At 39.7% G+C, this 26,194-nt stretch overlaps 2 protein-coding genes across 2 annotated transcripts in view; both read left to right on the top strand.

The window, feature by feature from the left end:
- Nucleotides 1-15,624, top strand: part of plcb1l (phospholipase C beta 1-like) — a 114,694-nt gene extending 99,070 nt beyond the window's left edge. Inside the window, exon 33 of the mRNA XM_015001910.2 lies at nt 12,391-15,624. Within this exon, the coding sequence (XP_014857396.2) occupies nt 12,391-12,615 (225 nt within the window). The 3' untranslated portion in view covers nt 12,616-15,624. The remainder of the gene's footprint in view (nt 1-12,390) is intronic.
- Nucleotides 15,625-18,557: 2,933 nt separating this feature from the next.
- Nucleotides 18,558-26,194, top strand: part of plcb4b (phospholipase C, beta 4b) — a 65,678-nt gene continuing 58,041 nt past the window's right edge. Inside the window, exons 1-2 of the mRNA XM_015002860.2 lie at nt 18,558-18,874; nt 24,109-24,154. The gene's annotated coding sequence lies outside the window, so the exon portion shown is untranslated. The remainder of the gene's footprint in view (nt 18,875-24,108; nt 24,155-26,194) is intronic.

Genomic DNA, 26,194 nt, shown 5'->3' on the forward strand with positions numbered 1-26,194 from the left:
TGGTCGTAATCTTACTATGACTGCTGTAGTGCTTTAATGGCACTCTCTTTACTGGCAATAAATTGTATAAATCAAAGTTATAAAAATCTACTCAACCCAGTCTTGTAACTTTCATCGGGGAGAGGAATTCCAACCTGTTTGCATTTCTTGTTTCCCCACTGAATTGATTACCCATCACCTAGCCATCTGTCTCAGACAGTTTTTAATCAAAAACTAGGCCGTTGCGAATTTAAATCACCTGACTCGGGCTGTTATAGTAATCGACCGTCTCTCCAGCTTTCGCAGAACGGCAGTCATCAGCATGCAAAATGGGCAGGTGTCAGAGGACACAACTCTGGAGACGGCAAGCAAAGATATCCTGCGGTTATGTTAATATGAAGCTCAGAATGCTGTCCACAGCGTGAGAGCCGCAGCCGCGGGGAAGCAAGCGTTTGTGGTAGAAGTATTTTGCCTAAAGGCAGGTTCCTGTAGAGTTTGAAAAGACTGGAAAATTCTAGAATTAAATTTTCCAGATCAGGAAATGTATGGAAAACTATAAAACCAGATTGGCAAAATGTTCTGTCTCTTGAACTCCTTATTCTGTGTCTACATCTACATGGCATTTATCTATATTAAAAAGGAAAAAGAAAACATAGTTTGCTCCAATTAGATTGTTTTTTATGTTCGTCTTTATATTTAAAAAAAAAAATCCAGTTGTCCATCCAGGATCGCTCTTTGGTTTCTTAAAGTTGCATTTAAAAAACTTTAACAGGGTAGAACTTAAATTCGGTACAAACTAACGTCCGAAATAAATTTAGATTGAATGCATATAATATATATATATATATATATTATATTATATTATATATAATATATATAATAACCTTCTCATTAATGAGCTCAAATGCCCCCCAGTGTAGACACTAGTGTCAGTTTTCATTTTTACGTCATAATATCACTTACAGCACTTATTAATATATTTTGCATTTTGCCACCGTCACTCACATTATGCTCCTTTTTTGCCTGACCTAATTTCCCAATTTGTTTTCTTACCGGTTGTTCATATGCTTGTTGTTTATTTCTTTTAGCCGTGCTAACTTTATTTCTAGTGTTTTCAGTCCTGCTTTATATTGACGTGAATGTGTTTTTGAGAGTCCAAAACCATTTTCTTTGAGGAGCTTCATTGACTTCTCCTTCTGTTTATGAATGTGGGGCAACAGAGAGCAAGATGCATCATGGAAAGCTTTGCTGTTATTCAAAAAGAGCCTCTTAAGATACAGCAACATCTGTCCAAGGGAACAATCTAATCTTATCAACACTATATCTTCTAATTAATTGACAGTGGGAAAGAACATATTTGTCATGTTATTCTTAGATTAGTGTAAAAATTCACAGATGTAGATTTTTTGGGAGTTTTAGCGAATAGTAAATTTTATGATTTAAGCTGCTGCACTGATTTAAAATGTTCTGTCATGTATTAGTTTTTCTAAATAGCATAACAGATTAACTCTGTTTAACATAAAGTTCTGACCCATTTTCTTCTCTGAACTCATAGCGGCCACTAATGGACTACTGGTGGAAGCTGAGTCTGGCACCACCCTTTGCAGCATAGTCTGTGTGTGCACAAACTAGCATTCAGAAACATATGATACACACTCGCAGGCCTTTTTTTTTTTTTTTTTTTTTTTTAACCTTTAGAACTGCCTTAACTCTTTATAAAATAGATATTTCCAAGTTATGTTTCAGAAACACAGCTTGGAAATTTCATGATGACGTCACACTGTTGGTGCAGATTTGTCAGATGCGCATCTATGCCGAGAATCTCCCAGTTCACCACATGCAAAAGTTTGTGCTATGTGAGATTTGGTTTGAGAAAATAGTTTGAAATGTTTAAAACTCTGTTATCTGTTGCATTACCTTGCTGAAACTATCTATCAGACGTAAGTACACTGTGCTCCTAAGGGGTTGGACATGGTCAGCAACGTTGCTCAAGTGGTTGTGACATTTACACAATTCTCAGTAAAAGGCCCAGATTGTCCCAAAACAATATTCCTCACACAATTACACCACCCCATCCTGAATCACTGATACAAAGCTGAGTGGGTCCACAAATTCATTTTATTTTGTGGAGTTTATCAACATACCATCTGTATATTGGGACAGGCAGCGTTGTTTTTGCTCAGCTTGTGTGAACTGTCCCAGTTTCCTCATCTCAGCCGACAGGATTGGCTTCAGGTGTAATTTTCTGTTGCTGCAGCTCCTCTGCTTCAAGGTTCTACATGCGGTGCATTCAGAGATTGTACTCCGCATTCCTTGGTTGTAACAAAGTGGTTATTCGAGCAGCTGTTACCTTTCTACCATGTCAAATCACTCTGTCCCGTTATCCTCTGGTTTCAGCAGGACACTTTTGTCCACACAGCTGCTGCTGCTGCTGCTGCTGCTTACTCAATATCTTCTCTTTTTTTTGGCCCATTCTCTTTTAACCTGAGTGATTATTGTGCATAAAAATCCCAGTAGATCAGTTTCTAAAAATACTCAACATAGCCAATCTGCGACCAACAAGCATGCCACGTTTAAATTCTCTAAATGGGCCATTTCACAAATGACTGGGCCAGTCAAATTCTAGTACTAAATCCAGTTGAGATTCTGTGACAAAACAAATTGATGTCTACCAACAATTTCCATTCAGTCCGACTGAGGTAGAACTATCTTTCAAATAGTGATAGACAACCACTTCGCTTTCTGGTAGTAAAACACCCCCAAAAGACAATATGTTACAGTTTAATAGGTAGGAATACTTTTGCAAAGCACCGTTGATCTTGAGAAAGCTTATCACTTTCCACAACTTCTACTTTCTAGAAGTCTATCTTTCTATCTATCTTTCGATAAGCTGAGCTCGAGAGAAAGAGAGATGGCACGGCCGGTTGTCACTCACAGGATGTGATCTCTGGTCCTGTTAATAAGCCAATCAAAACACCCCGTAGGAATCAACAGAGCACAGCATGATGATGCAAGCTGTACCTGAAGACCATATGTCAGGGTGTGTTGTTCTCCTTAAGCCTCATTTCAGGCCAAATTTTAAAGGTTGGATTACCTAATAAGTCAGTTTTTTCAGACGAGGTGGAAATCCAATCTAAACATTTACTGAAAAATACATGCTAGAATCTTAAGAAAAAACAAAACTGTGAATTCACTAGAGGAAGTTATTTGTAAATAGTTTCCTTACATATCTTTATAGATTTTTGACAAAGGTGTAAAACGTAGCAGTGACACGCCACTGGGTCTCACACCCTGCTGTGTGTGTTGTCTGAATGCATGTGGCGTTGCAGTGGGTTCACCTGTGTTTTTGTCGTAACAGTAAAAAGGCAAACATGGTGTCTCCCTGCTGAGAAAGCCTCAAATCAACACTCATATAGGTGCGCACACACCGCCTCATTCGTCAAGCAGGAGTCCTGTGCTGTCGTCATGGAAACTCTGATCTCCCCCCCCACCACCACCTCTCACATTCTCCTCTCTCCTTCACGATTCTCTGCAATCTGTTAATTTGGAGCCGAGTCCTTGTGACGCAATTTCGGGACGGTTACTGGTAGTAGAGAAAACCCGAAGTACGAGGAGGAGCAGAAGGAGCTCAAACAGGTTGGAGCGGACGAGGGGCAGGGGTCTCAAGTGGAACCCCTACAGAGCAGGTATATGACCTTCTCCCCGCATCTCCTTCACTGGATGCTGTAGAGGTAGCCACCATGTTCCCTCATCACAGACTTTGATCTGCATCAGCGCTCCCCAGTGTGCAATTGCATCAATAATGCACTTGTGCTGCACACGCGCACACCGACTAGCCACAGGGAACACCGAGTACAAACCAGAGGCGGCGAGGTGAAATCCATTGTGCGTGTGCGAGCGCGCGTGCATGTTGCACGCTTGGTTGCTCCTCTGCTCTATTATGCTAGCTGCTATTTTAGATCCGTGCATGAGTGTTCATTATGTATGCCCACATGTGCTAATGACACTCTCCTGGGCTGCGCTCCATCTAAGAAACAGCCGCCGCTGAACTCCTGCTGAAATCCGTCCCCCAAAACACAGTTTGGTTCTGAGAATTCTGCCACCAGCTCGTAGAGACGGTTTTTGCTCTCAGTGCACCAGCAGAGAGAGGGTGATGAAAAGATAAGAGCACTTAACAATCCTCGCCTGTGAGGATGAAGCGGTAAATAGAAAGAAAATGGATGGCAGACGGACTCGAAGCAGCAAAAAAAAAAAAATCACAAAAAGTGGTGATAGATATTTTGACCTGCCAGTCAAACAAGACAGCTCAGGCTTTTTCTTAACTTTAAACACAACAAATACTGTGAAACACTGCAATTGATGAACCATCATATAATAAACCTATTATGTCTGTAAGTTGTAAGAAATGAGTGTTATACATTCATTTTAGCAATACTTAGTTTTTTTGACTCTACTTTTACTTCTTCAGTTCACGTCTACACAGTGTCTGCAAAAAAAATGCTAATCTACCTGAAACTGTTTCACATTTCATCACAGTACAACCAGAAACCTTGTTGGACAAGTTCTAAATATGAATGTCATTCTTTTAAATTTTTGGTTTATAAAACATCTTGAGAATCACAATATTTCATCTACTTCATAATGTCCTATTTTGTTTTGGTCTGTCACATAAAATTCCTTTGAAATACACTGAAGTTTGTTGTTGCGAGTTGTCAAATTGTGAAAAAGGTTTAGGGCCGATGAGTACTTTTGAAAGACACTGTGTGTCAACATCTTCTCTTCCTGCTGTAATATATAATTATTCTCAATAAAAATTAAAAAGAAATCTCGTGAACTCCCAGCCGTTTAAGCTTTGAGGTACATCGTCAAGGCCGCTGCGATGGATCGGCCTTCATAAAGGCAGACACTGTAGCAGACGTTCCACATTATTTGATCCTATGGGTGTGGCAAGTTACAGTTAAACGTGTTCAGCTTGCGACCTTCAACTTATGGTTTTGTTTTTTTGTCAGCCATTAATCCAGGCACCCGAGTTATTGTTGTGATGAGGAAAAAAAGGAATATATTATGATTCTGGATGAGCTGTCTCAAGGAGACACTTTGCAGCACTGGCTTACTATAATCAAACAGTGATAAGAAACATGCGGCAAAATGAATAGCTTGAATCTCTGCCAGACTCTTATCAAGGAATTAAAAATCAGATGCCTGGAATACTTCAAAGACCTGGACATTGTCAGGGAGGAGAAATTATTTCACAATCCACCTGCATAAACCCTGTAATCAAGAGCAGCTTGAGTTACTGAAGTTGTAAATAAATGTGTTAGGAGTTTTACCAGAATATTATTTAGGATTGCAGGCATGCAACATGTTAAAATATATTAAAACATTTAAGAATAAGTTGAGTAAGTAAAGATGAAAACGTCATACGTTTAAAATCTGAAGTAAAAACATTGAAATACCGAGGAGCAGATTTTTATAGCTGAGCCTCCCTTTGGAAGGAAACCTTTTAGGGGAAACGCTCGTTATTGCACCTACGTGGCAGAGTGTTTTTGACATTCTTGGACCTGAAGAGCGGGACCTAAGAAAAACGCCTGCAGAGCTGCAGATAAAATATCTGAAAAGTGTCAGGAAAGGTCAGTGTCTCACACACACGTACAAAAGGCAAGACACAAGAGTTTAAAAAGGAGAATCCAACTTGTTTTTATTGCAACCTCTGAGTAATCACCACTACAGGAGGACGATATAAATGAAAAGATGGTGCTCTCTGCCTGTGCTGGTCTCTCACACATCTCCTAATTGCAACCGTCCCAAAGTGTCCTTTTTTCTTTCTTTCTTTCTTTAAAAAGCCTGTAACGTTGACAAGGTTGTGACCACGTCTGTTCACTTGGACATGTGTTCAGCTTAATTGGACTCTGTTTAGGTTTCTTAGTTCGTCTCCAGGTCAGAGAGCTCACGCCTTTATACATCTCATTGGATAATTCTCAGCCTAAACATTTTAATTTATGTCTCTAAAGACCTTTAAGACTGAATGTGAGCTGATTTGCCTGAGACAAAGCATAGTTAACACAGTTTAACTATAACAACTTTTTTTTTTTTTTTTTTTTTTAACTGGTGCTACAGCAGGCGACATGTCGCCGCTCAAAGCAAAGAATTAATATGGCTCTTCGGAGGCCTTCCCTGCTTCCCTCGATAGCTTCTCAGAATGAGGACAGCTGGTGAAGAAGGTCACTGAGTGTTGTATTTTAAGAAAACTAGAAATGCACGCGCACGCGCGTGCACAGACGTGTGTTTGTGAGGGTGTGCACACGGCTTGTTGACAGATGACGAGTCTCCAGAGACGAGATACAGATTCAAAAAAGCGGGCTGAATAGTTGTAGCTGCTGGTCGGCGTCCAGATGGAAACTGACCCGAAGGCGCCGCTGCAGCAAAACAGAAAAGTTTGGTCAAAATTTCTGTTCCTGGGAAAAGCTTTGATGATGACCTCATTTCCAAAGAAAAAAAACCTACTACATGAGATATTGGGGCGACTTGGTGGGCAGTTAAATCTTTATTGTTCCCGCCAATGGGTCTAGTTTAGTTAGTTTAGTTATTGTTCAAATGATAATTGCTTAGTCATTTTGCAAATGATTACCAGTCTCGTGAGATTTTTCAGTGCACTCGAACATAATATTATTGCTGGTTATTTTTCTATGTCAGTTGTTGCGATTAACCCTCTCACTCTGCCATTTTTTCAGCAAACTGTAGCATCTCGATCACATAAGCATGTGCAAAGTGGTCAAAATACGCTGTGCACATGCACAGAGTAAATGCATTGTCCTTATAATAGCTCGGCAAAGTTTCAGACAACTATTGCACACATCACTGACATGACGTCTGCGAGTTGGGGTTTGGATAAACTGGAGATGGTAAGGGAGTTAAGGGGGGCTTCTGGTATTTATTTGCCATTTGCTTGCCTAATTCCCTTCTGTTCATGAAAATGTGATCTGTTCCTTTTTTTTTTTTTTAACTCACTCGTCAGGGGTAAACCAAGACTTTTTTCTCTTTAAATCCATGTAATTAGGGTTTCTTCATTAAGTATTAGTAACATTTTAAAGCTTGCTTTATACACCTCCTAAATATTCTAAAATTATTATTTTTTATTACCGTATATTTAAAGCTACTATATCAGTGTTACACACTTTGAAGATTTTCACATCGTGTCACATTTCAATATAAACAGACTGAATCTCCATCACAGCATTTCGTTGTTGGTGAGCTTACCTCACTGCACAGTCCAAACCAGCTCTCCATTTAAAGAGTCCAGACTTACTTTAAGCATTTTTTTTTCCTAAAACCGGGGCTCACTTAACTTTGGATGTATTAAATTTAATCCGAGGCAGAGACAGGGATTCGTCCCGTCCTTTGATCACCCGTCTAAACATTGGTTGGAAAATGCGTGGAAATCCAGCGTCCCGCAACTGCTGGTTGTAAATCCAGCAAACCAACAAAACAAAATAAAAAATCCTTCAATTTGTCCTCTACAGGAAACCGTAAAGTTCCTAGATCCAACAAAAGAGAGTTATCCCAGTGTGAGCACCAGTCCAGATTCAGAAGCCCAGAGGTTCGCCTCTCAAAACTTCACAACTCCAGTCTGGCCGAGGTTCTTTCTTCTCTGAAAGCTATGTAAATGCTACTTTACCTCAATTCAATACCTTTTGAATCAAGATGATTCAAAAGGTTGGGGTTTGTTGCATACGTGACAGTCTTTGCTGTTTGCAATCTCTAACCCCTTCACAAATAATTGTGACCGTAAAGCATGCACCTGTTTTACTGGAACCTTGTTTCTGCTTTAGCTCAACCGTTGTTAGCTTCTTCTTTTGTGGTTGTGCAACCTTCTGCCTGTTTGCCCACCTTTGCATCACACTAGAACTGTTCTGCACATCATTGCAAGATCTCGCTGTTGCCTTCCTGTTGCTCTCAGGTGCATTATCCCTGACATCAGCTGAACTTCTTCTTTATGAACTGCATATAACTTAACACAACCTGTCTTTACCTTGCTATCCACTCCCTCATTCCCCTCTGACTCAGTTGACTTCTTCTTTTTGACCACATGAGTCACATCCTGTCCCTATCTTACTGATTAATACATTTTAAACATTTCTAATTGAATAATCATTTAAATCACAGACTTGCCTCAAGAATAACCGTTGTTCATCATTATTCATTTTTGATATTTGTAATGATTAGTTCCCCACAATTATACATAAAAAAATCATCTTTCTTTTACTGCCTACAGTTTACACTTTCCATCATTACAATTTTCCTTTGACTATGACTTCTTCTTGATTAGATAGAGGAAGAAAATAAGACAAAACCTCAGTGAAGTCTTATACTGCTGGAGGTTCTTTGTATTTAAAGGTTAACTTATAAAAGCCTCATCAGAGGCTGGTTCTGCAAATTAGTCCTTCACTACAGAGCCTGCATATGGGACACCGGTTTCTTTTACATGCAACGTTGTTTTATGTTTTATCCCTGCTCAGATTCCAGCATGCAGTCCCTACTCCTTCAAACGTTATGGTTTTACTGCTGAACTAGAATCTTCAGCATGAAAGTAATGGTATGACCTCTGGAGGTTATCATGCCACCAAACAACATTCTGCCACCAATTTCATTTATTTTTCTCTACATTGGCCTATATTTTGGAGCTTTAGTTCCTGATTGGACCTTTCAAAAGTGAAACAGTTAGAACTACTAACCCATAAAATAGATTTTTTTTAAAATAAAAAAAAAAAAAACAGCAGATGATGAATAACACATTAAAGCAACAAAAGTTTCAACCCGTGTGAGCTGATGAAGCCAATGATTAAGCTATTGTTAGTTGAAAGCACGTTCAGCCTTTTAAATTCTGACGACAAACAATTCAGCGTGCTTTAAATGGAAACGACTGCTGTTGTGACTCCTGCTCTCTGTTTGCTGTCTCATTTCTTCCACATGTTCCACATGAGTGGCTTCTGGCAAACTGAAAATGGGATTTCTTAGGGCTTTCTTCCTGCTAAAGTTTTGGTGTTGATGTCTCACAAGATAAATCATTAAAACGAGACCGGTGGTGGACAAAGTTAAATAGTATGACAGCTTTTGCTAGCCACCATATTTTGTACATTTTCAATATGCATAATTTATGCATAAACAAACATTTCTGATGTTGTAAGTTGTTTCCAGTTTTAAAAAAGGCCGGACCTTTCAAAAAATATATATCAAAGATTATGTTTCACATGCTCACTTTGTCTTTTTCCTTATCTATACTAGCACCAAACTGAGAAGATGTCAGTTAGAAAGCTTAGGCACATCATGAGAACACTCTAAATATTGCTGCTCTTGTTGCTTGTTTCCTGCTCCAGCCGTCTCCGTGTCATTCAGTGAGACTATTTTTAACTCAAGCTGTTGCTTTGGAAAAAGAAAAGTGCTGTCTTCATCACTCAGCACCCGAACTCCAACAGAAGACTCTCAATTTTTTTTTTTCCCCTTGAGTTGTTGATTACACGAAGAAGACGAGCACTGGCATTTTTTTTTAAAGAGATATTCCCAGACTTCTCCAGCCTCTCCTTTCCGGCTCCTTCTAATAAGGCAGGGTGGAATCAGCTGGGAGGAAGGTGACGGCTTTTAATCAGACGCTGTTTGTGCCTCATCAGAAAAAGGTAAAAGACTCCAGGTTTTGTGTGTGTGTGCGCGCACAGTCCCACGCTCAAGTAGGTCACACACGTTGCAGAGCAGGGAAGCCGTGTGTCTCTGCAATGCGCGATTAGCCCATCTGGTTTTGACATGATGTATGTCCGGTCCGTGAGACCCGCAGAGAGAGTAACAAAGACAGAAAGAAAGAGAGAGTTAAAGAAGCGTGGAAGGAGGAGGAAATGGAGAAGGTGACCTTGAAATGGAGTGCTTGGTGGGAGTTTGAGCAGCCACTCCAAAACATCAGGGAGACTCCAGTCAAGAGCTGCCTTGATTTAAAGCCAATCTGCACTACGTATATCATAGACGTTTGACTCATCTGCCTGATTACATTTGACTGCCTGTGCTTAAAAATGTTGTATTAATGATGCATCAGGGTTTTTTTTTTTTCTCAGACAGATTAGTGTATCAAACTAATGTGAAAATACCCAATGGAGCTTTAAGGAATGTTGTTATAGCATCTCTTTTTTTATGCAAAGTGAGGAAATTTCACTAAAATTTGACTCTCTGCCAGCAAAATGGGAAATTTACCCATTACTACTAATTACCGTTTGGTTTTAATAGAATTTCCAACAGGCAGTGCACAGCAGTATTTAAGCTTTGCTGCACCATTTGATCTTCCAATTAAAATTATGGAAGTACTCCATATAGCCAAAAAGTTATTTTTGCCTGTCTGCCTTCAGTCACATGAACTGGAGTGACCTTTTTACCTGTTATTAATTAATTCACAAGGTTTAAGATGATAGGGGCCCAACCTTCCTGCTACATTTTTTTGCCCTACTGCAGTGCTTAAAGATGTGTTTTTCCACAATGTTTTAATGTAGATTGTGTTCAAAGGAATTTCGCACCATTTTTCCCAGAAAAACATTTGTGAGGCCAGACACTAATGTTGGACGAGAAGGCCTGGCTGGCAGTTTTCAAGGTCAGGCCAACATCAGACTCATCCATCCATGTTTATGCACTCCAGCCCAGTTATGTTCGGACAATAAGAAGCAATCACTGTCCAAAATGTTAGAATACAAAATGTTTTGGTGTGCTGAGGAAAAATTATTTGTACTTAAACTAAGGTGCTCAAAAACTAGAGAAACATCCTCACACTACTCTCCCTTAATTTTTAGTGAATGTTCTTGTTTGACTGCACATAAACTATACTCCTAATGGGGCATGCCATAAAAACTCAAAATATCAGGAGAGGCTCCTCAGATCGTGGAGCTTTTCCTGTGATCTGTAAGGGTGAGCCTCGCTGTATATACGGCGAATGCGCTTGTATCTGGGATCTCATTCTGTGCGTCACAATCTATAACTAAAGACTAAAAGCGAAAGTATGAAAGCAGCCAGACCAATAAATCAAGTATCCTGTTTTAACGTCCGACTGGCAGGAGCGTCACCCATATTATCAGACAGGACCCCAATTTTACACTTGATCTAAACCCAGAACAAAAGAACAGTGGCCTCAGAATTAGAAAAGCCCGCCGTCACCCTTGCAGCTTTGCACAAGTACGTGAGCCCATCACCGTCGGCGAGGGGCAATGAGGTCAGATGGCATGTGAGACAGGTGACAGTGGAGGGCAGAGAGCCGGTTTCTGCTGTCATCATTTGACTTTTAAAATACCCATCTTGGTTTAGCATACTGACTCATTAAAGGAAAAAAAATAAAAAAATATCCTGTTAAATCTAATTTGGTGTGTTTGGATTAACTTTATGCCACCTACCCACCAGCACATTGAATAAAAAGGATTTTCTTTTTGTTGGCAGTCCTTCACGTATTTTTAGAAAAAGCTAAGAAAAAATATCACGACACTGATGCCTGTTGATCATTCATTTATTTAATTTGGATGTGTGGCGGCAGGGAAGTACCTGAAACATGCAGATTTATGGATCCTGGGCACCAGGATTGGGAACCCGTGGTACAGATTCAGGTTTGTCTTGTGAAAAAGCATTTCACTAAGCATTTTGCGATTATTTGTGATAATTGTTTCTCTGTCAGAGTTTTATGTTCATGTCTGGATCTTTGAGAAGCAGCTTTTTCTTTCAAGCAGGGACTAAACTCTGCTGACAGTCAGAGTTTAGTTCGAGGGTTCGGTAAAACTCCTCTGAGGACATCCAGGTATTTTCAATTCCTCAGAATGCTGGTGTGAACTGGAAGACGCTGACACCATTCACGTTAGGAGCTTTTTTTTTCCTCTTTTTTTTCTTTTAATTACTGCCCTCCCCAGGGAGCTTGGTGGGTAGTTAAACAGAAATCAGCATTAAGGCAATTATTGGCTCACAATGAAATGAATACAATCTTGTCATCTGTAATCATTTGGGGCGTCTATGCCTCGGAGAAAACATCTTTCTATTACTCGGAGAGAGGAAGGAATGTGTGGCAGATTGGTGCATCGGTAACACAGGTCAGCATCATTAGATTGTCTTTTCGAAAAGGCTGGTGGCCTACGACTTCCAGTCATGACTTGAACGTACCATTAATCACTGTGCTGTGCTGCTCTGTTTGGATAAAATCCCTGAAAGTCTGTGGTTGCATTAGGAAAAGATTAAGCAGTGTGAATACTTTAGCAACGTTCTGCAGCTGTGATGTTGGCAATAACTTCAGATGGATGAAAAGGGTTTGGTTGCCTCACCAAAGTAAAGCCACAGACATGCTGTCCTCTGACAAAATACATTTTTCTGCACAGATTCGTACCTGACGTTCATTTTCTTCCTCTGCAGCTGCAGAGTGATCTGGACCAGGAGTACCAGGACAAGTTTCGCAGACTGCCTGTGGAGATCCAGGAGTTTGTTCAGGACAGCAGCAAGACCAAGCTTTGCGACGACAGCCTCCCTGGAAACCTCGTTTCGTCCTCGACAACGGAGAGGCTCAACCACAAGGCGTCACAGTCCGAGGACGACATGGAGGAGGGCTCGTCAGAACACGCTTTCGACACCGCCCTTTAGGGATCTGACGTCTTGCTTCACACCGGGACATTGTTTGGTCGCTGAGGTTTGTGACCACAGGCTTAGGATGAGACTGCCCCAGCTTTGGTCCAACTTGTAACCAATGGGAGGATTAGATCAAATCTAAGCCTGAACGGGTGAGTAGAGAGGTCCTCTCAGCTTACCGTGAAGTCCTGTCCAGAAAACTGTTTCATGTAAATATCTCTTTTTGTGTATTTGTATGTTAACCCTGTACGTTGTTCTCTCTTTCGGTACGGCCACAGGACGTGTTACTGGACACTAATTATTTGCAGGAAATAACTTACTTGAACTATTGCACAGACAGAGTAGTTTCCTTTTTTTTGTTATCTTTTATGTTATCATGATGCTGTGACAGTCAGAGAGGTTTGGTGTGCCAAGATCTGCTTTGTCTTACGGTGGATTTCAGTTAAGTCAACTTGCACTGTAAAAAAAAAACAAAAAAAAAACATAAAAAAACAACTTTACATAGCCTTTAAAGTTTCTATCTTTAGAAGGTTGAATTTCATCCTTTCATGTTTGCACTGACGCCTCCCTGTATAAAACTACATAACTCTACTTTAACCCAGAAGCACTGGTGGCGTTCTGGTTTGCTGTTTTGTTCTCACAGAACTAAGTCTTTGTGTTGCTGCTATGATTTATGTTTTGTTTTTCTTTTTTACTCAGCATTTTAGCTACTATTTGTGTAATGTAAACTTTTGCTTAATACGATGCAGTCATTTCTTATTCTTTTTTTATGTTTTGGCCAGTTTTTAATGAGTTTTACATTGTTTACTGCCAACTCTGTCGCACCAGGATGAGAAGGGATAGGATGTTGTACAGTGTGTGCATGCATTTGAACAACTGTAAATGTTACAATAGCGGTGTAGCACAGATGTTTATTTATGTATATCAACCTTTTTTTCTGGTACGTTTTTGATTGAACTTGCAAAATAGCTGTGGCTTTAACACTGTGGAAATGGGACTGTGTCTAAAATCCAACGGCTGCAGTTTTCAAGTAAACAGATTCCTTATTGTTTTCTTTAAACCCCCCCCCCCCCCTTCAGTTAAAGCTGTTAAACCAAGGAAAAAATAATCACAAGAAGATTCAGTTTTAGCCAGATTATAGGAAGTGATCTTCCTATAATTTGGTGCTGTGGCTGTATTTACTCAAAACTCAGAGCGGATGCCTCAGACTACAGAGAACATGTCAACCCCCCTGCCTTTGCCTCCGTTCTTAATCTTCACCCAGTTTGAGGGGTTTTATCTGGGAATAAGGAAACAGTAGGGAAATGGCTTCATTTTGTCCCAACAGACGACGTAGCAATCAGTAACGTAAAAACGGTCAGTAACGTGACGCCTGCCAATAACAAATGACATTTGGCCATTTTAAATGGAATGCAGCAAACAACATAGTAACTTGGCTATAATGTATTACAGTTTTTAAATCCAATAACATCAGAACATTTAGTTAATTATGTAATGGTGCTACGCTATTGGGCTGGGAACTCCAAGCAAAACCATCCGGATCACATGAGCATGACTCTCTCCCTGATATACACCAAATTCCATGAAATGACTGAAGTGGCTGAAGCACGTTAGAGAGTGACCTGCAACAAAGCAGACTTTTGCGGTCTTAAAATAACTTTAATGTCAAAAACTTGTCGAAGTTTGTGCAATTGCTATTTTCTGAACCTCTAAACTGTCATAAGGTTTGCAATAGAAGAGTTAATAGACAGCAGCCAGCGACTAATCGCTCCACCTGGAAGCAGGTGGAGGTGGGTTACTGTGCGCCGGTAATCGTCCTGTGTGAAACACAGATCAAGAGCTGAATATTTATTAATAGTCAGAGAAACTGGAAAATCTATTTTTGTGGTTTTAGTAGAAATTTTTTATTGATTTTTTTTTTTTACACAACCTTTTCCGTTTGGTGGCTACTCTGATCTGAAACGCGTTACGCATTCTATTCTTGACGTGTTTCACACAGGAAGATCACTGGTGTCGCACTTCCATTTGCCTTGAAAATATTTGTCAGCTTCTGCTAAATTTGGAGACATCTTTTATCAACCATGCCTCAGTTCATGCCCGCCAGGCGATCACTTCATAACGACTTGAAAACAATTTTTTCCCAGATAATTTTTTTCCGTATCATCTTATCGTAATCTTTAAAGAAAAACAAAAACAAAAACACAGTTTTGAGATTGGAGTTACTTTAAGATGGTACAAAATCTACTGTTGTTTTTTTTTTTTTGGCTCCTGTTAAGTTAGACATTAGCTTCAGCCTTTGAGAGCTAGCAATATGGACCTATACTAATGAAGATGGAATTGAAGTAAGAATTGCCAAATGCAGTTAAAATAAGAATAGATGACAATTATTTGCCAGAACCTCACTTAAAAAAAAAAAAACCTCCTGAACCTGTTCTGTAAGGCTCAGCTTCCTCCTATTTCACATGTAAAGTATGCACATTCAGTACACATGGAGGAAGTATCTTTTGACTTCCCATCTGCCCGGTGCCATTCAGCTCTCAAGTGTGTCATGTGATATTAAATGATTTGTTTTTTTTCTCCAGCTGAAAATAAAACGAACTGATAGTGAGGAAATATCAAACATCTGATTCAGTTTTTAAAAGATGATTAGCGTGAGAGTCCTGTGCCTTTGAATGGGGTTGTCATGTTTGATGTTGAATGTATGACATGCATCACTGTTTAAACTGACATTTTATTATACCATATGAAGCTGTGTTGAATAGACCGTGTGCACTTTTTAGTAAAGTACCACTACTGATGATGCTTGTGATGAGCAGTATTTGACCAGTGTCTCAAAAGAAAGGAGAGACATTTTTCTTTTAAAGCCTTGAACCACTTTATTTGACAGGGCCCATATTAACTTAAATGTATGCACTCAGAAAATGTAAATGTATATGACTTTCAGGATAAACATGGAATTGAGAAAAAAATATATAGTGTAAAGGGAAGTTGCTTGTAATTAAAATAAATGTGGCTTTTATCGTACTTTGCCGGAATGGACTTGTGTGTCTTTTTGAGTTTGTCAATTCAGTATTGTGATTTCCTTTTTATGCTAAAGCCGTGTGTTTTATGTATGCAATTTGTGCTTCAGTTGCATACATAAATTTACATTCTGATTTCAATTGAGAAACAGATCTAGAGTTTTCATTTTGTGTGCTTTAAAGGGATAGATCGGCGTTTTTGAAGAGAGGTTCTGCTAAAAAAAAAATTAGAAGCAGCTAATCTTATCTGCAGTAGATAACTCTCTTGGCATCTTTATTTAGGATAAATCCAGATTAGATGGTGCAGAGCGAGGCGGAGTTGTACCATCCTACACCAACTCCAACACCTAAAATATAACAGTTTAAGAAAATGCAGTTTTCTAAACTATGAAACAATTATCACTTTTGAATTGGCTTTTAATTTACACAGACATCATGGTTTATTGACACAGGAAATGGAGGCCGGAGGTATTGCACCAGCAATTATTTCCCTGTCTGAAACAAGTACCCAGAACATAATGTATTTACTGTTCAGAGTAACTAAAAGTAAAGTGGTGTAAAATGCAAAAATATTATAGTTTTTAAACCAAATACGAAATAAGCCAGAAGTAAAACTAACGTGGGTTTATACAAAACAAAGATGCTGGTATCTACCGCAGAAAAAGATACTACTGCTTACAACCTCATAACACTCAAAAATCCAAAACTATCCCTTTAAAATATTGTTGGGCATAAAATGTACTTCTTCAGTCTTTGCAGTGCGGCAAAGATGATGCACTTCTGTTTGGAACATGTCTCCAACACATTAAAGTATGTGCTGGAAATGATGAAATAGTTGGGCCACATTTAAAGAAAGCAGGGCATTCATGAAGCAGTAAGCAACCCAGTTATGGAGAGTTTGGCAGTACCCAGTCTGAGGCAAATAGACTCTGCATGTAGTGTTTCCATGTCTGTGATACATGTGTGTCACATTCAAGGGCAATGAGGAGCAGGGGACAGTCTTCACAACCTACTTTTCTATTAACTCCAAGGTAACAATATGAGGACTAAGTGCCAGAGCTATGAAAAACTGAGAAGCAGTACATTTCTGATTTTGGGGACCTTCTTAAACACTTATTTACGCAAATCCGCCATCTTTACACGGATACCAGGATAGAGTTAAACACGTTATCTTTGTTAGGTGAGAGAAGTCTCTCCCAGTAGGTCTGCCTGCACCTGCAGCTCATGTCCTTCATGCTCCTCAGCTGTGTCTATCACTGCATGCCGTTTGCCATTTTTCAGACTTCATAAACACTATCTCCTTCTCAGTCGCAGCTCCTCACTCGAATCCCAACAGGCAACAGGAGATAAGGGCGAGCCCAGTCGCCCGTAGCAACCGCCGTGTCCAGTCAGAGGGCCTCTGTGCACGCCGGCAACTAGGAAGTGAGCTAATTAACCTCGAGTTCAGAACGGAAGGAGAGTGGCTTTTTAATAAGATTCGCCGAGTTATATAAGCAGTGACGCCCCTCCACGGAACTCCGTGGAATATTGTCGCCCCGTGTCTATCCATCTGTTGTGGGGATGAAGAGGAGGAGGCGTCCTGTAACCGAGCTTTAATGAGGCACATCAGGGCAGCAGAAGAGGAGAGGACCGCAGAGTGCTACTGGGAAGGTACACTAAGCAAACACGCACACACTTACACACAGAGGGAGACACGGAAATGTGAGTGGTCCAGCCTTTGGTCCCTAAATGCAATCTTTGCCCAAACCACAGACGTGAATTTAATCTAGCCTTAATCTTAAAGCCAAGAATGCCAACGTAGAAATCCCTAATCTGTGTTGGACAAAACTCAAACCATAACACTCACATTATTTCTGACAATACAGGACTATTAAATAATATGGAACATTATTATTTAATATACAGACTTCATTAGTATATTTACAGCTTAACATACATTTTTTGTTTGTTGGTCAATTTAGATTTTAAACAGTAACAAATTAGTTAATACCTTTCAAGTTTAGTATTTAAACTGGTGGTTTGTGAAGCTCTGGAAGAAATCAGCAGTGATGTCATTTCCATTGCCAGGGGCTCAGTGTGAAGGCTGCCTTTGTTGTAGACAGAGATTCTGTGTTACAGTAGTGACAGATCGGGTCAGAAGCTTACATAGTCATCTTGTCCCTGAACGTTATTAATCTTGTAGATTATTTAATCAGCTCTCTTTTTCAGGATAGACTGATAGCAACATACAACTGGATTTAATTTTCTTAAAGCAAGATTGTGGAACCACAAGTTTGAATTTCTTGTGAATTTTCTCTGATCTGCAAATGAGAGAAAATTGAAATTCTGAAAACTTTGTCTCAGAATTGCTTTTTTATTTATACCTCATCTACAGGTAAACATGTTCTCTTGTTGACATGGAGCATTGGGTGAGATGGTCTGTAGATAATAAATGAAAACCACAAAGGTAATTTACATGCACAATCAATATTCCAAATATTCATCCAAAATATAGGATTTGGATAAATCTCTATCAGTAAGTTGCAGTGAAATAAGGCACTGAACCATCAGGGTGATGTTAAACAATTGGATACAGTCCTATTTCATGACTCCACCAGTAGCACTGATGGCATAACGTGACACTATTATATATCCTTTATGGCTAGGGACACCTTACGTTTTCCCAGAATGAGTTTGGGGTGTTGCTGTGTAGAGGGGATTGAAGATGTCAGCCCCCTCCATCTAATTTTTTTATAACTGGAATAAAGTAATGAAGTTATATGCTGAAAAGAACAGTTCGTAGATTTATGTGCATTCAGCCACACTAGTGGCTTCACTAGTGTGTAGCGTGTTACTGACTTTACAAAGGGAGGAGAGGGAGGCACTGTTTGTCTTTTATCAGCGCATGGAGGCTACAGTAGTCAGCTGTTAGAAACAGTGGGAGGAGCTGGATGTGGTTCTGCTGGATGACTCACTCTTCTGTCAAACAGAGACACACTCATTCAGTCTTTCGGTGTCGGTTGTGGGTGCAGGGGGGGGAGCGCGCTGCCTATCAGAAGAGGCTCCCCTAGTCAAAGCGTTCTCCACTGGAGGGCGAGTGCTACAAGAGCACCGGGACTCTCCGGCAGGCTGGAGAGACGGGATAGAGCAGCAGCTGGAGGACGCACTGGCAGACAGGCACAGAGGGAGGGAGAGAGAAATCCCCAGCAGGACTCTGCCACGCAACATCTCTGTCCGCCGACGGATTAAAACCCAACGTCTACCGCCGAAATCACGTAAGGAACAAATGAGGCTTTCCGAAATGTATTTCGAGGCTGTTACTATAACACTCAGAGTTATGGTGTGTCGTCTGCTTCGTTAAACTGTTGAATTTAAATACGAGGCGAATGATGTATCCTTCATTTGAACTCCATCACACTGGCTGCGCGAGGCTCCCTCCAAATCCTGCTCTCCTCATTCAGACACCGCTCATCCTCTGTCTGTCTAACTCTGTCACATACACCGCTGGAGACTGTAGCATCGCACAGCTAGCTAGCCAGACGCATTAAAATGGACATTTAGCTGGGACATGTCGAATTTACTCTGGTTGTGCTCAGCGGAAATGGCCCCTCTTCCAGGTAAATACGACAGAGAGCCGCTGCGGGTTGAAATTGAAATGAAATGCAGGGGTTTATTGATGTTTCCAGCGCCCTGGGAGGCTAGCCAGAGATGCTAGCTGTAGCGGGACAGAGCAGAGGGACGACAAGCACAGCGCACTCAGGCATGGACAACTAATGGACATACAGAGCCCGGGTTACTTCTTACATGTACACACATATAAAACTCATACTTTGCTTCCTCTCAGGGTTTAATGTCAGTCCAGCCGTTACAAATATGATTAAATAATAATATAACCTGCAGAAATTGTCCCAAGACTGCTTAATGAGTCAGGACTGTGCAGCTGCTGTGCATCCATCCCAGGCTGCATGCTGTTCCGTGCTGCTGCTGCTGCTGCAACTACAAGAAGAGGTTCCTTATTTTATTTTGAACACATGTTGGTGGCTATTTTTAGGCTGTGTTTAATCAGCAAGCTACTGGTGTGAAATTATAAAGTTGAGGAACAACAGGTTACACATTTCCTAAATGTTCCTGTTTTCCTCCAGGGTTTAAAGATTGTTGTGAATTTGTGCTGTATTTTCAGCTTATTTCACATCAGCCTCCTGATAACATGTTCTAATGTCAATTTTTTGGGATGTATTGGCTTGTTTGGTAATCTTGAGTGAAAATACTCATTTACGTGTAAACTTTAAAGAGAAATGCTTCTATTTTTGAAACAGAAAAGAAACACTTATTCCTAAATCTTTAAAAATACTGCAACATTAATCACTGCAGTTGCATGGAGCTTTTAGCCAGATGCAATTTAAAAACAACACTCAACACTCAATTTAAAAACAACAACCTTTAGTTTTCAAGTCATGACTCCATGGATTTTGCAAAGGTAAATATTTCCAAATTAATTGTTTTTTGTTTTTTTGTAAGTGAGACAAAAATGTACGAGCCTTCTTTTTTCTGCTTTTGCCATCTTACAGTCAGTGCACAAGAACAGGTGGTGTAGAGGCAGCACTGTGCTCTACACTCCATATAGCTGAAAAAACTAAAACTATTGTCTGCCACATCTTTTATCATCCTGAGGGAGGATGACGGAACAAGAGGACTTTGCTCACTTTAATTATACACACACAATAGAGATGATTAGAAATAATTTTTTTCTTGGCCTTGGCCCATACCGACTTTTTTAAGGTCTGACCACCTGATTCTTATCTTTTTTTTTAATGACTATACAAACATACAACAGAAAAATGTGCTGCAGATTAGATTTTCTCTTTTCTGGTTCAGATGTAGGTTTGATTCTTTCCATGTATACGTCACACTACATGGCCCTAACTTTTATCTTTATTCTTTCTGCATTAATTAAATGATTAGGATTTATCTTCATTTGGTTTCATATTATTATTTGAAGCATTTTTATTTCAGGGAAGATTAATTTATTTATTGATGCCAGAACCATAGTCATCCCTGTTTTTAATTTTCAGTTAATGAGAAAACAGAGTTCTTCTCTCCATATAAGCTCCATCACATGCATGCTGAAGGTACAGTCCTATTTGTCCAGAAATGCGTAGCAGGTAACTCCATTTGTCTATTTGCAGAGCAAATAGAGCACACTGCGTCATTTTGACCCGGCTTGGCAACTCCTAAAATTAACTGATGAACGAGCGCAGAGGACACCTAAAGGACTTCTCCACATGTTGTGTCCAATTTGCTGTGCCCACCTATATATTACGAGCCATAAGCCATATTTGCAGAGGGAACCGGTTCAACGCTCGTAAACCACAGCTCACAGGTGCGCTACAGAGCGTCGTAAATGTCGTTTTCGGCAACAGGCTTTTAATCAAGTGGCGCAGAGCGTGTCAGTAGCCATTATTGTAAAATTGAAAACGGTCTCCCGTTTGCCAGCCTCCAAAAGCGCGTGCGTCCTCCTCCAACTGTGGAAGCCTGGCATGATTATATGAAGGAAAACAAATTGTTCTCAGAGATATTGACTTTGCCACAGGAACGTTTCGCCGGTGATTACAGAGGCAAACATTACGCTCTCACACACACAATCCCAATCCCTTACCTGTGGCTTAAAACCAGACTGGGAGGCATTTTGATGAATAGAGGTGGACTAAGGAGCTTAAAAGCTAGCTGAGGGCATTCATGTGTTTTTATTATATTCTTTTATTGTTCAGAGGAGATGCCATTATAATTGGGTTTTTTTCTCCTTAATGTACATAATGCCTTTTGAGAGTGTTTTGGATTTACTGAACATCCTGTTCCATGTGTTTTGGATTTTAATATACTTTGCTTCACTTGATGTGAGCGCTGATTAATTATTTATATCATAAGCAGAGTTGACGTCACAATCTGTGTGTGCGTGAGAGAGAGAGGGAGAGGGAGAAGTCGGAGGAAAACCGGGATTTTAACATTGTGAAACAATGCTAAAATGGCAACAATGTTGACCTTTTAAACTAGCCGTTAGCATCTTATATTAGCAAGCAGCATTATTAGCGCAGCTAACTTTATTTCTCCCTTGAAGAATGTCGATTTTTACTTTAATCCTGAGATTTCCAAATGGCTGCAAAGACTGAGGTTTACAACTCAAAAGGATGAAACCTCAAATTTGCTTTGCTCCATTCAGCCTTCTTGTTATCTGCTGAAAGTCTTGCTCACTTTAGACCTTCTCTAGATTTGATTATTTAATTTTTTTTCCAGCTTGCAATATGGTCTGGAAGCAGACAACTTTTTGTTAGTGTAAATGTTTCCTGTTTTGTTTTGTTTTTGTTGTTGTTGTCAATTTCCATCTGACTGATGTGATTACAGATATGCATCTTGTGTCTATACAGTAAAGAGAAAGTAATAACCCCAGCACATCAGGGTAGAGATATATCAAATTGGAGCGCAACAAAGTAGGCGGTGATGCAATCTAACCTAATTTACAGCAGTACAGATTGAACAATTATTGCAGTTTGGTTGTTTCCGTCTCCACTGAGCCAATCATATTAACAATACTTATCGTCTGAGTCGCCTACAAGCCAAACGGTACGACTTAGAGGCTGGGTTTTACTGATGAAAAGACAGCTGAGAAATATTTAAAGATATTTTAGAGTTTGTACTATAAAATGGCTTTAAGGGATACGCTCTGCAAAAGATGAGAAATCATTTTTTTCCCGTGGTTACTCTATGGTGAGCTTGCCAACATTTTATTGATTTGCTCGCCAGGAGGTTTTTCTACTGGTGGCACTTAAATTGAATTCCACTTCATGGCAGTTTACTTTACAGGAGATGCTCTATTGCTCATTTCCTCTCCTTGTTTTTATATTGCACTGCTTCTTTTATGAGTTGGAGCGCTCAGTCAAAACAGGCTCTCCTTTGACAACTCCTATTGGTTGATTTCAATATTTATCCTGTGCCGTTTTATCTAGCCTTCCCAATTTGCATTTTGTGAATGTCTAAGTATGCATATGAATATATATGTATAAATAATATACATTTTAACCAAATTATAGTTATGGTCAGAATCTTGCCATACACATGAATGTCATATTAGATTTGGCTTTAAAGATAATGCAAAAGTTGAGTGTTTGGTTGTTTTTTTTGGTTAACCATCCAAGTCAAATTTATAATATGAAATCTCAGATATAGTTGAAAACAAAGAAATACATACACTGAATAAAAATACATACTTTTTTTCTCACTATCTGAAGATAAAGGAAGCCAAACTACTCTTGTTTTAGGTCATCACCAAACTTATTTCTATTTGCTAAATGCCACAATGAGTCAAAGGATGTCAGAGATTTACACTTGAATTTTCATATTTGAGCCTTAGTGGTTGTGCTTGAACTTCTTAATCATCTTTTCTTTCCATCCTTATAGTTCAAAAGATTATAAAAACGCATAGAAGCAGGCTTTTATACGGAAGATCATTCCCCAAACTGAAGCTTGGGGAATCTTCTATAAGGTTTAACTTCAGCCCTACACAGAAAACTAACAAATCAGCCAGGAAGTTGGAGCTTGGATTTTCAAGACGTTAATAGATACAATTTGTAGCTACAAACATGGATACGCCAAATAAGACAAAAGATGTTTGGCAGCAATCTCAGAAACTATGTGAAGGAATCAAGCGATATGGATTTTGCACCTTAGATCACTGCTCACTCACATGCCAGTATTTTCTGCTTCACAAAAGTGGATTTTTTTTTTTAGCATATATTTAAATCGGCTGGATGGTTGAAACTTGGACCAACTTGGGTGTTCCAAACATGACTGTGATCCCAAACACATCAAATCTGATTTAATATCGGACAGAGCAGGCCAAGTCAATGGGTCCAGAATAACCTATTGGAAATGTATGGATTGTGCTTCAAAACTGGGTCTTTGCCCAGGAAATATGACATTACTTTTACAGTAAGAGCTCGCATAATCGTGGACGTGATTCTGTTTTCATCATGTTGTAAAAGTATGCCCATGTATCAGTATAAACATTGGTTCCAGTCCACAATAAGTGTGAAAATCTTGGCATGCCGCACACTGGCCCAAATCCAGCATAGTGCATCATCAGCGTAGTTTTTCCTCAGCAGAAGCTTGAAAAATTTGCCAGTCGTCCTTATGGATGTGTTAACACCTCGCTGAAGGATCTGGGACTGTAGAAGCTCCGACAGCCAGCTGGAGGAAAAGGCCGGCAGACGAGCAGCCTGGCATGCCGACTAACATACTCAGTGTTGGAGTAGTAGGTTAAAAACACGTTGAATTACAGACTTTGAGTCTGTCAGGTCTGCCCTTTGTGTTTTCTTTGGCAAGGGATAATACCAGGACGCACCACCTATCTATCATTGCATAGTGCGGTCGTAAGCCTGACCAGATTTAGGTTAATACGATTTGTGAAAGTCCCTCCGAATCTTACAGTATGTCCCTTTTTTTTTGTCTCTTGCAGGCTGAGACATGAACCTCTCCCGCTGAAGAATATTAATGCTGAACTGGTGAGAACTTGTTTTATTTCCCCTCAGCCCTGGTTAAAGCTTCAAGCCATCTGGTAACAATTGACTAAAGGACTCATTTCCACTTCTGCAACATTCATTTCTTCTACTATGGCTTAGCATAGAACCCAGTCTGCATCAGTCATCATCTGATTAAAACATATGCATAATATAGATGTAACATAGATCTTCATCCTGTCTTACTCGCTCTTTTGCAGAGGCCCCATTAACTAATTATTGTGCTTTTTGCTCTCCAGCATTAAACATGCTGGAGATGACACACTGTTTATTACATTTGTCCTGAATGATGAAAGCAACAAAGCTAATTTTTTTCAGTCTCATTCATGTGAGGGTGATGTGCAGCATTTGTTGATCCACTGGCAGACATTACTCACTGATAAGTAGGTTGCATGAGAGCTGTTGCTGCTGTATGCCTCTGTATACTCCCCCATGCCAAGCTCAGTGTGCTGAAGTTGAGATGTGATTGCACTCTGTAATGCGTTTGGAATTAATGATGTAATCTACATTAATGGTGTGTAGCATGAATGCTATTTCTGATTAATTGTTACATGCTTTGAGTGTTTATTTATTTTAAGCAGGGAATAATATCGTGCTGGGTTAGTGGAAAGTGGCCTTTTTACTACAATAAGGCAATGAATGAGGGAAATGTGACTGCATCAGTGTTTGTTTTTTTTTTTTTTAATCTTCATATATTAAAGAAGTATCTCCTCTGGAGGTGGGTCAATATATTGGCCTGTTGATAAATTAGGCCAATATTTTCTCCCTGAGCACACAGTGCATTGAAATGGGTATTTATGGAGGTGAAACTCTGTCCTGAGGGTGGGTGAATAAATAAAATGAATATAATTATAATGTATACCATTTTCATTTACGTGTTTTGCTTGTGTAGTGAACAGATCATCTTAGACATTCTGACTGTAAATGTTTGTGCTTATAACTTGGACGTCTTTGCAAACACAAAAGTTTAATATTGTTACTTCTAACGTAGAAAGGGTAAATCACTTGAGTTGATAAATATTTAAAACATGTTTGAGGCATGTTGTACTTAAATATGCCAAAGTAGTAAATGTCAATTTTGCTGACATCATTTGGTAAAATTGTGCAAACTTTTGCAAGGTTTTTGGGCACTTATGAAAGTGCTTTCAGCCTCAAAATGATTTTCTCCCAGGGTTACTTCTATTGATGTTCTGACCAACTAAACTATCCAAAGAATAGCATCTCCATAGCATATTGCTGCCCCATGTTTCTCTGTTGATTTTAGGGATGCACCGATCAATTGGTCCCAATTTTCTTAACGTTGTGTGATCGGTACTGATCTTATCTAGCTCCACAAAAAATCAGCCAGTCTCTTTTTGCTCTGCTATGAGAGAAAACTGATTGACAAACCTGCCCTCTAGATCATAGCTGCACGTGTGCAGTTAACAATACTCACCCCGCTGTTGCCAACTATATTTATAGACACCTCAAACCCATTTGACTACCCATGAGGTCTTGAGTTATGAAATAAATAGGTATAGGCCAAAATACGAATTGGCAAGTTGGACAGAATACTGCAATCGGTTCATGCCTTGTAGACATGGAGTCTTAAGTGGGATTTACAGTGTTTTGGAAATGTGCAATCTGTGTCCATTTGACTACTGTAGCATCTTCTTCCTTACGTTTGCTGATTACTTTTATTTGTGCCGCTCTTTCGTAAAGACCTGAATCATGGAGGGCAGAACTAATTGATCTATGGATCTCTGCAGCTCCCCCAGAGTTACTGAAAGCATGTTGGCTGTTTCTCTGACTAAAGATCTCTTTGCTTGGCCTGTCAGCTTGGTAGACATTTATATCTTGGTAGGGCTGCATAAAGATGCTGAACTGGCCAGTGCTCCATAATGTCTTTCATATTTGGAGTAATTTTTATTTGTACCTTAAGCATGCTTAAGGTACAAATAACCTGTCTGCTATATTTCTTCTTCTTCTTCTTCATGATGTTTGTTCCTTTAATTTTGTAGGAGAAACCTTCGGCCTTTACAGAGC

This window comes from Poecilia mexicana, unplaced genomic scaffold (genome assembly GCF_051168715.1).
Source record: "Poecilia mexicana isolate PSO_F unplaced genomic scaffold, ASM5116871v1 scaffold_21, whole genome shotgun sequence".
NCBI lineage: Eukaryota > Metazoa > Chordata > Actinopteri > Cyprinodontiformes > Poeciliidae > Poecilia > Poecilia mexicana.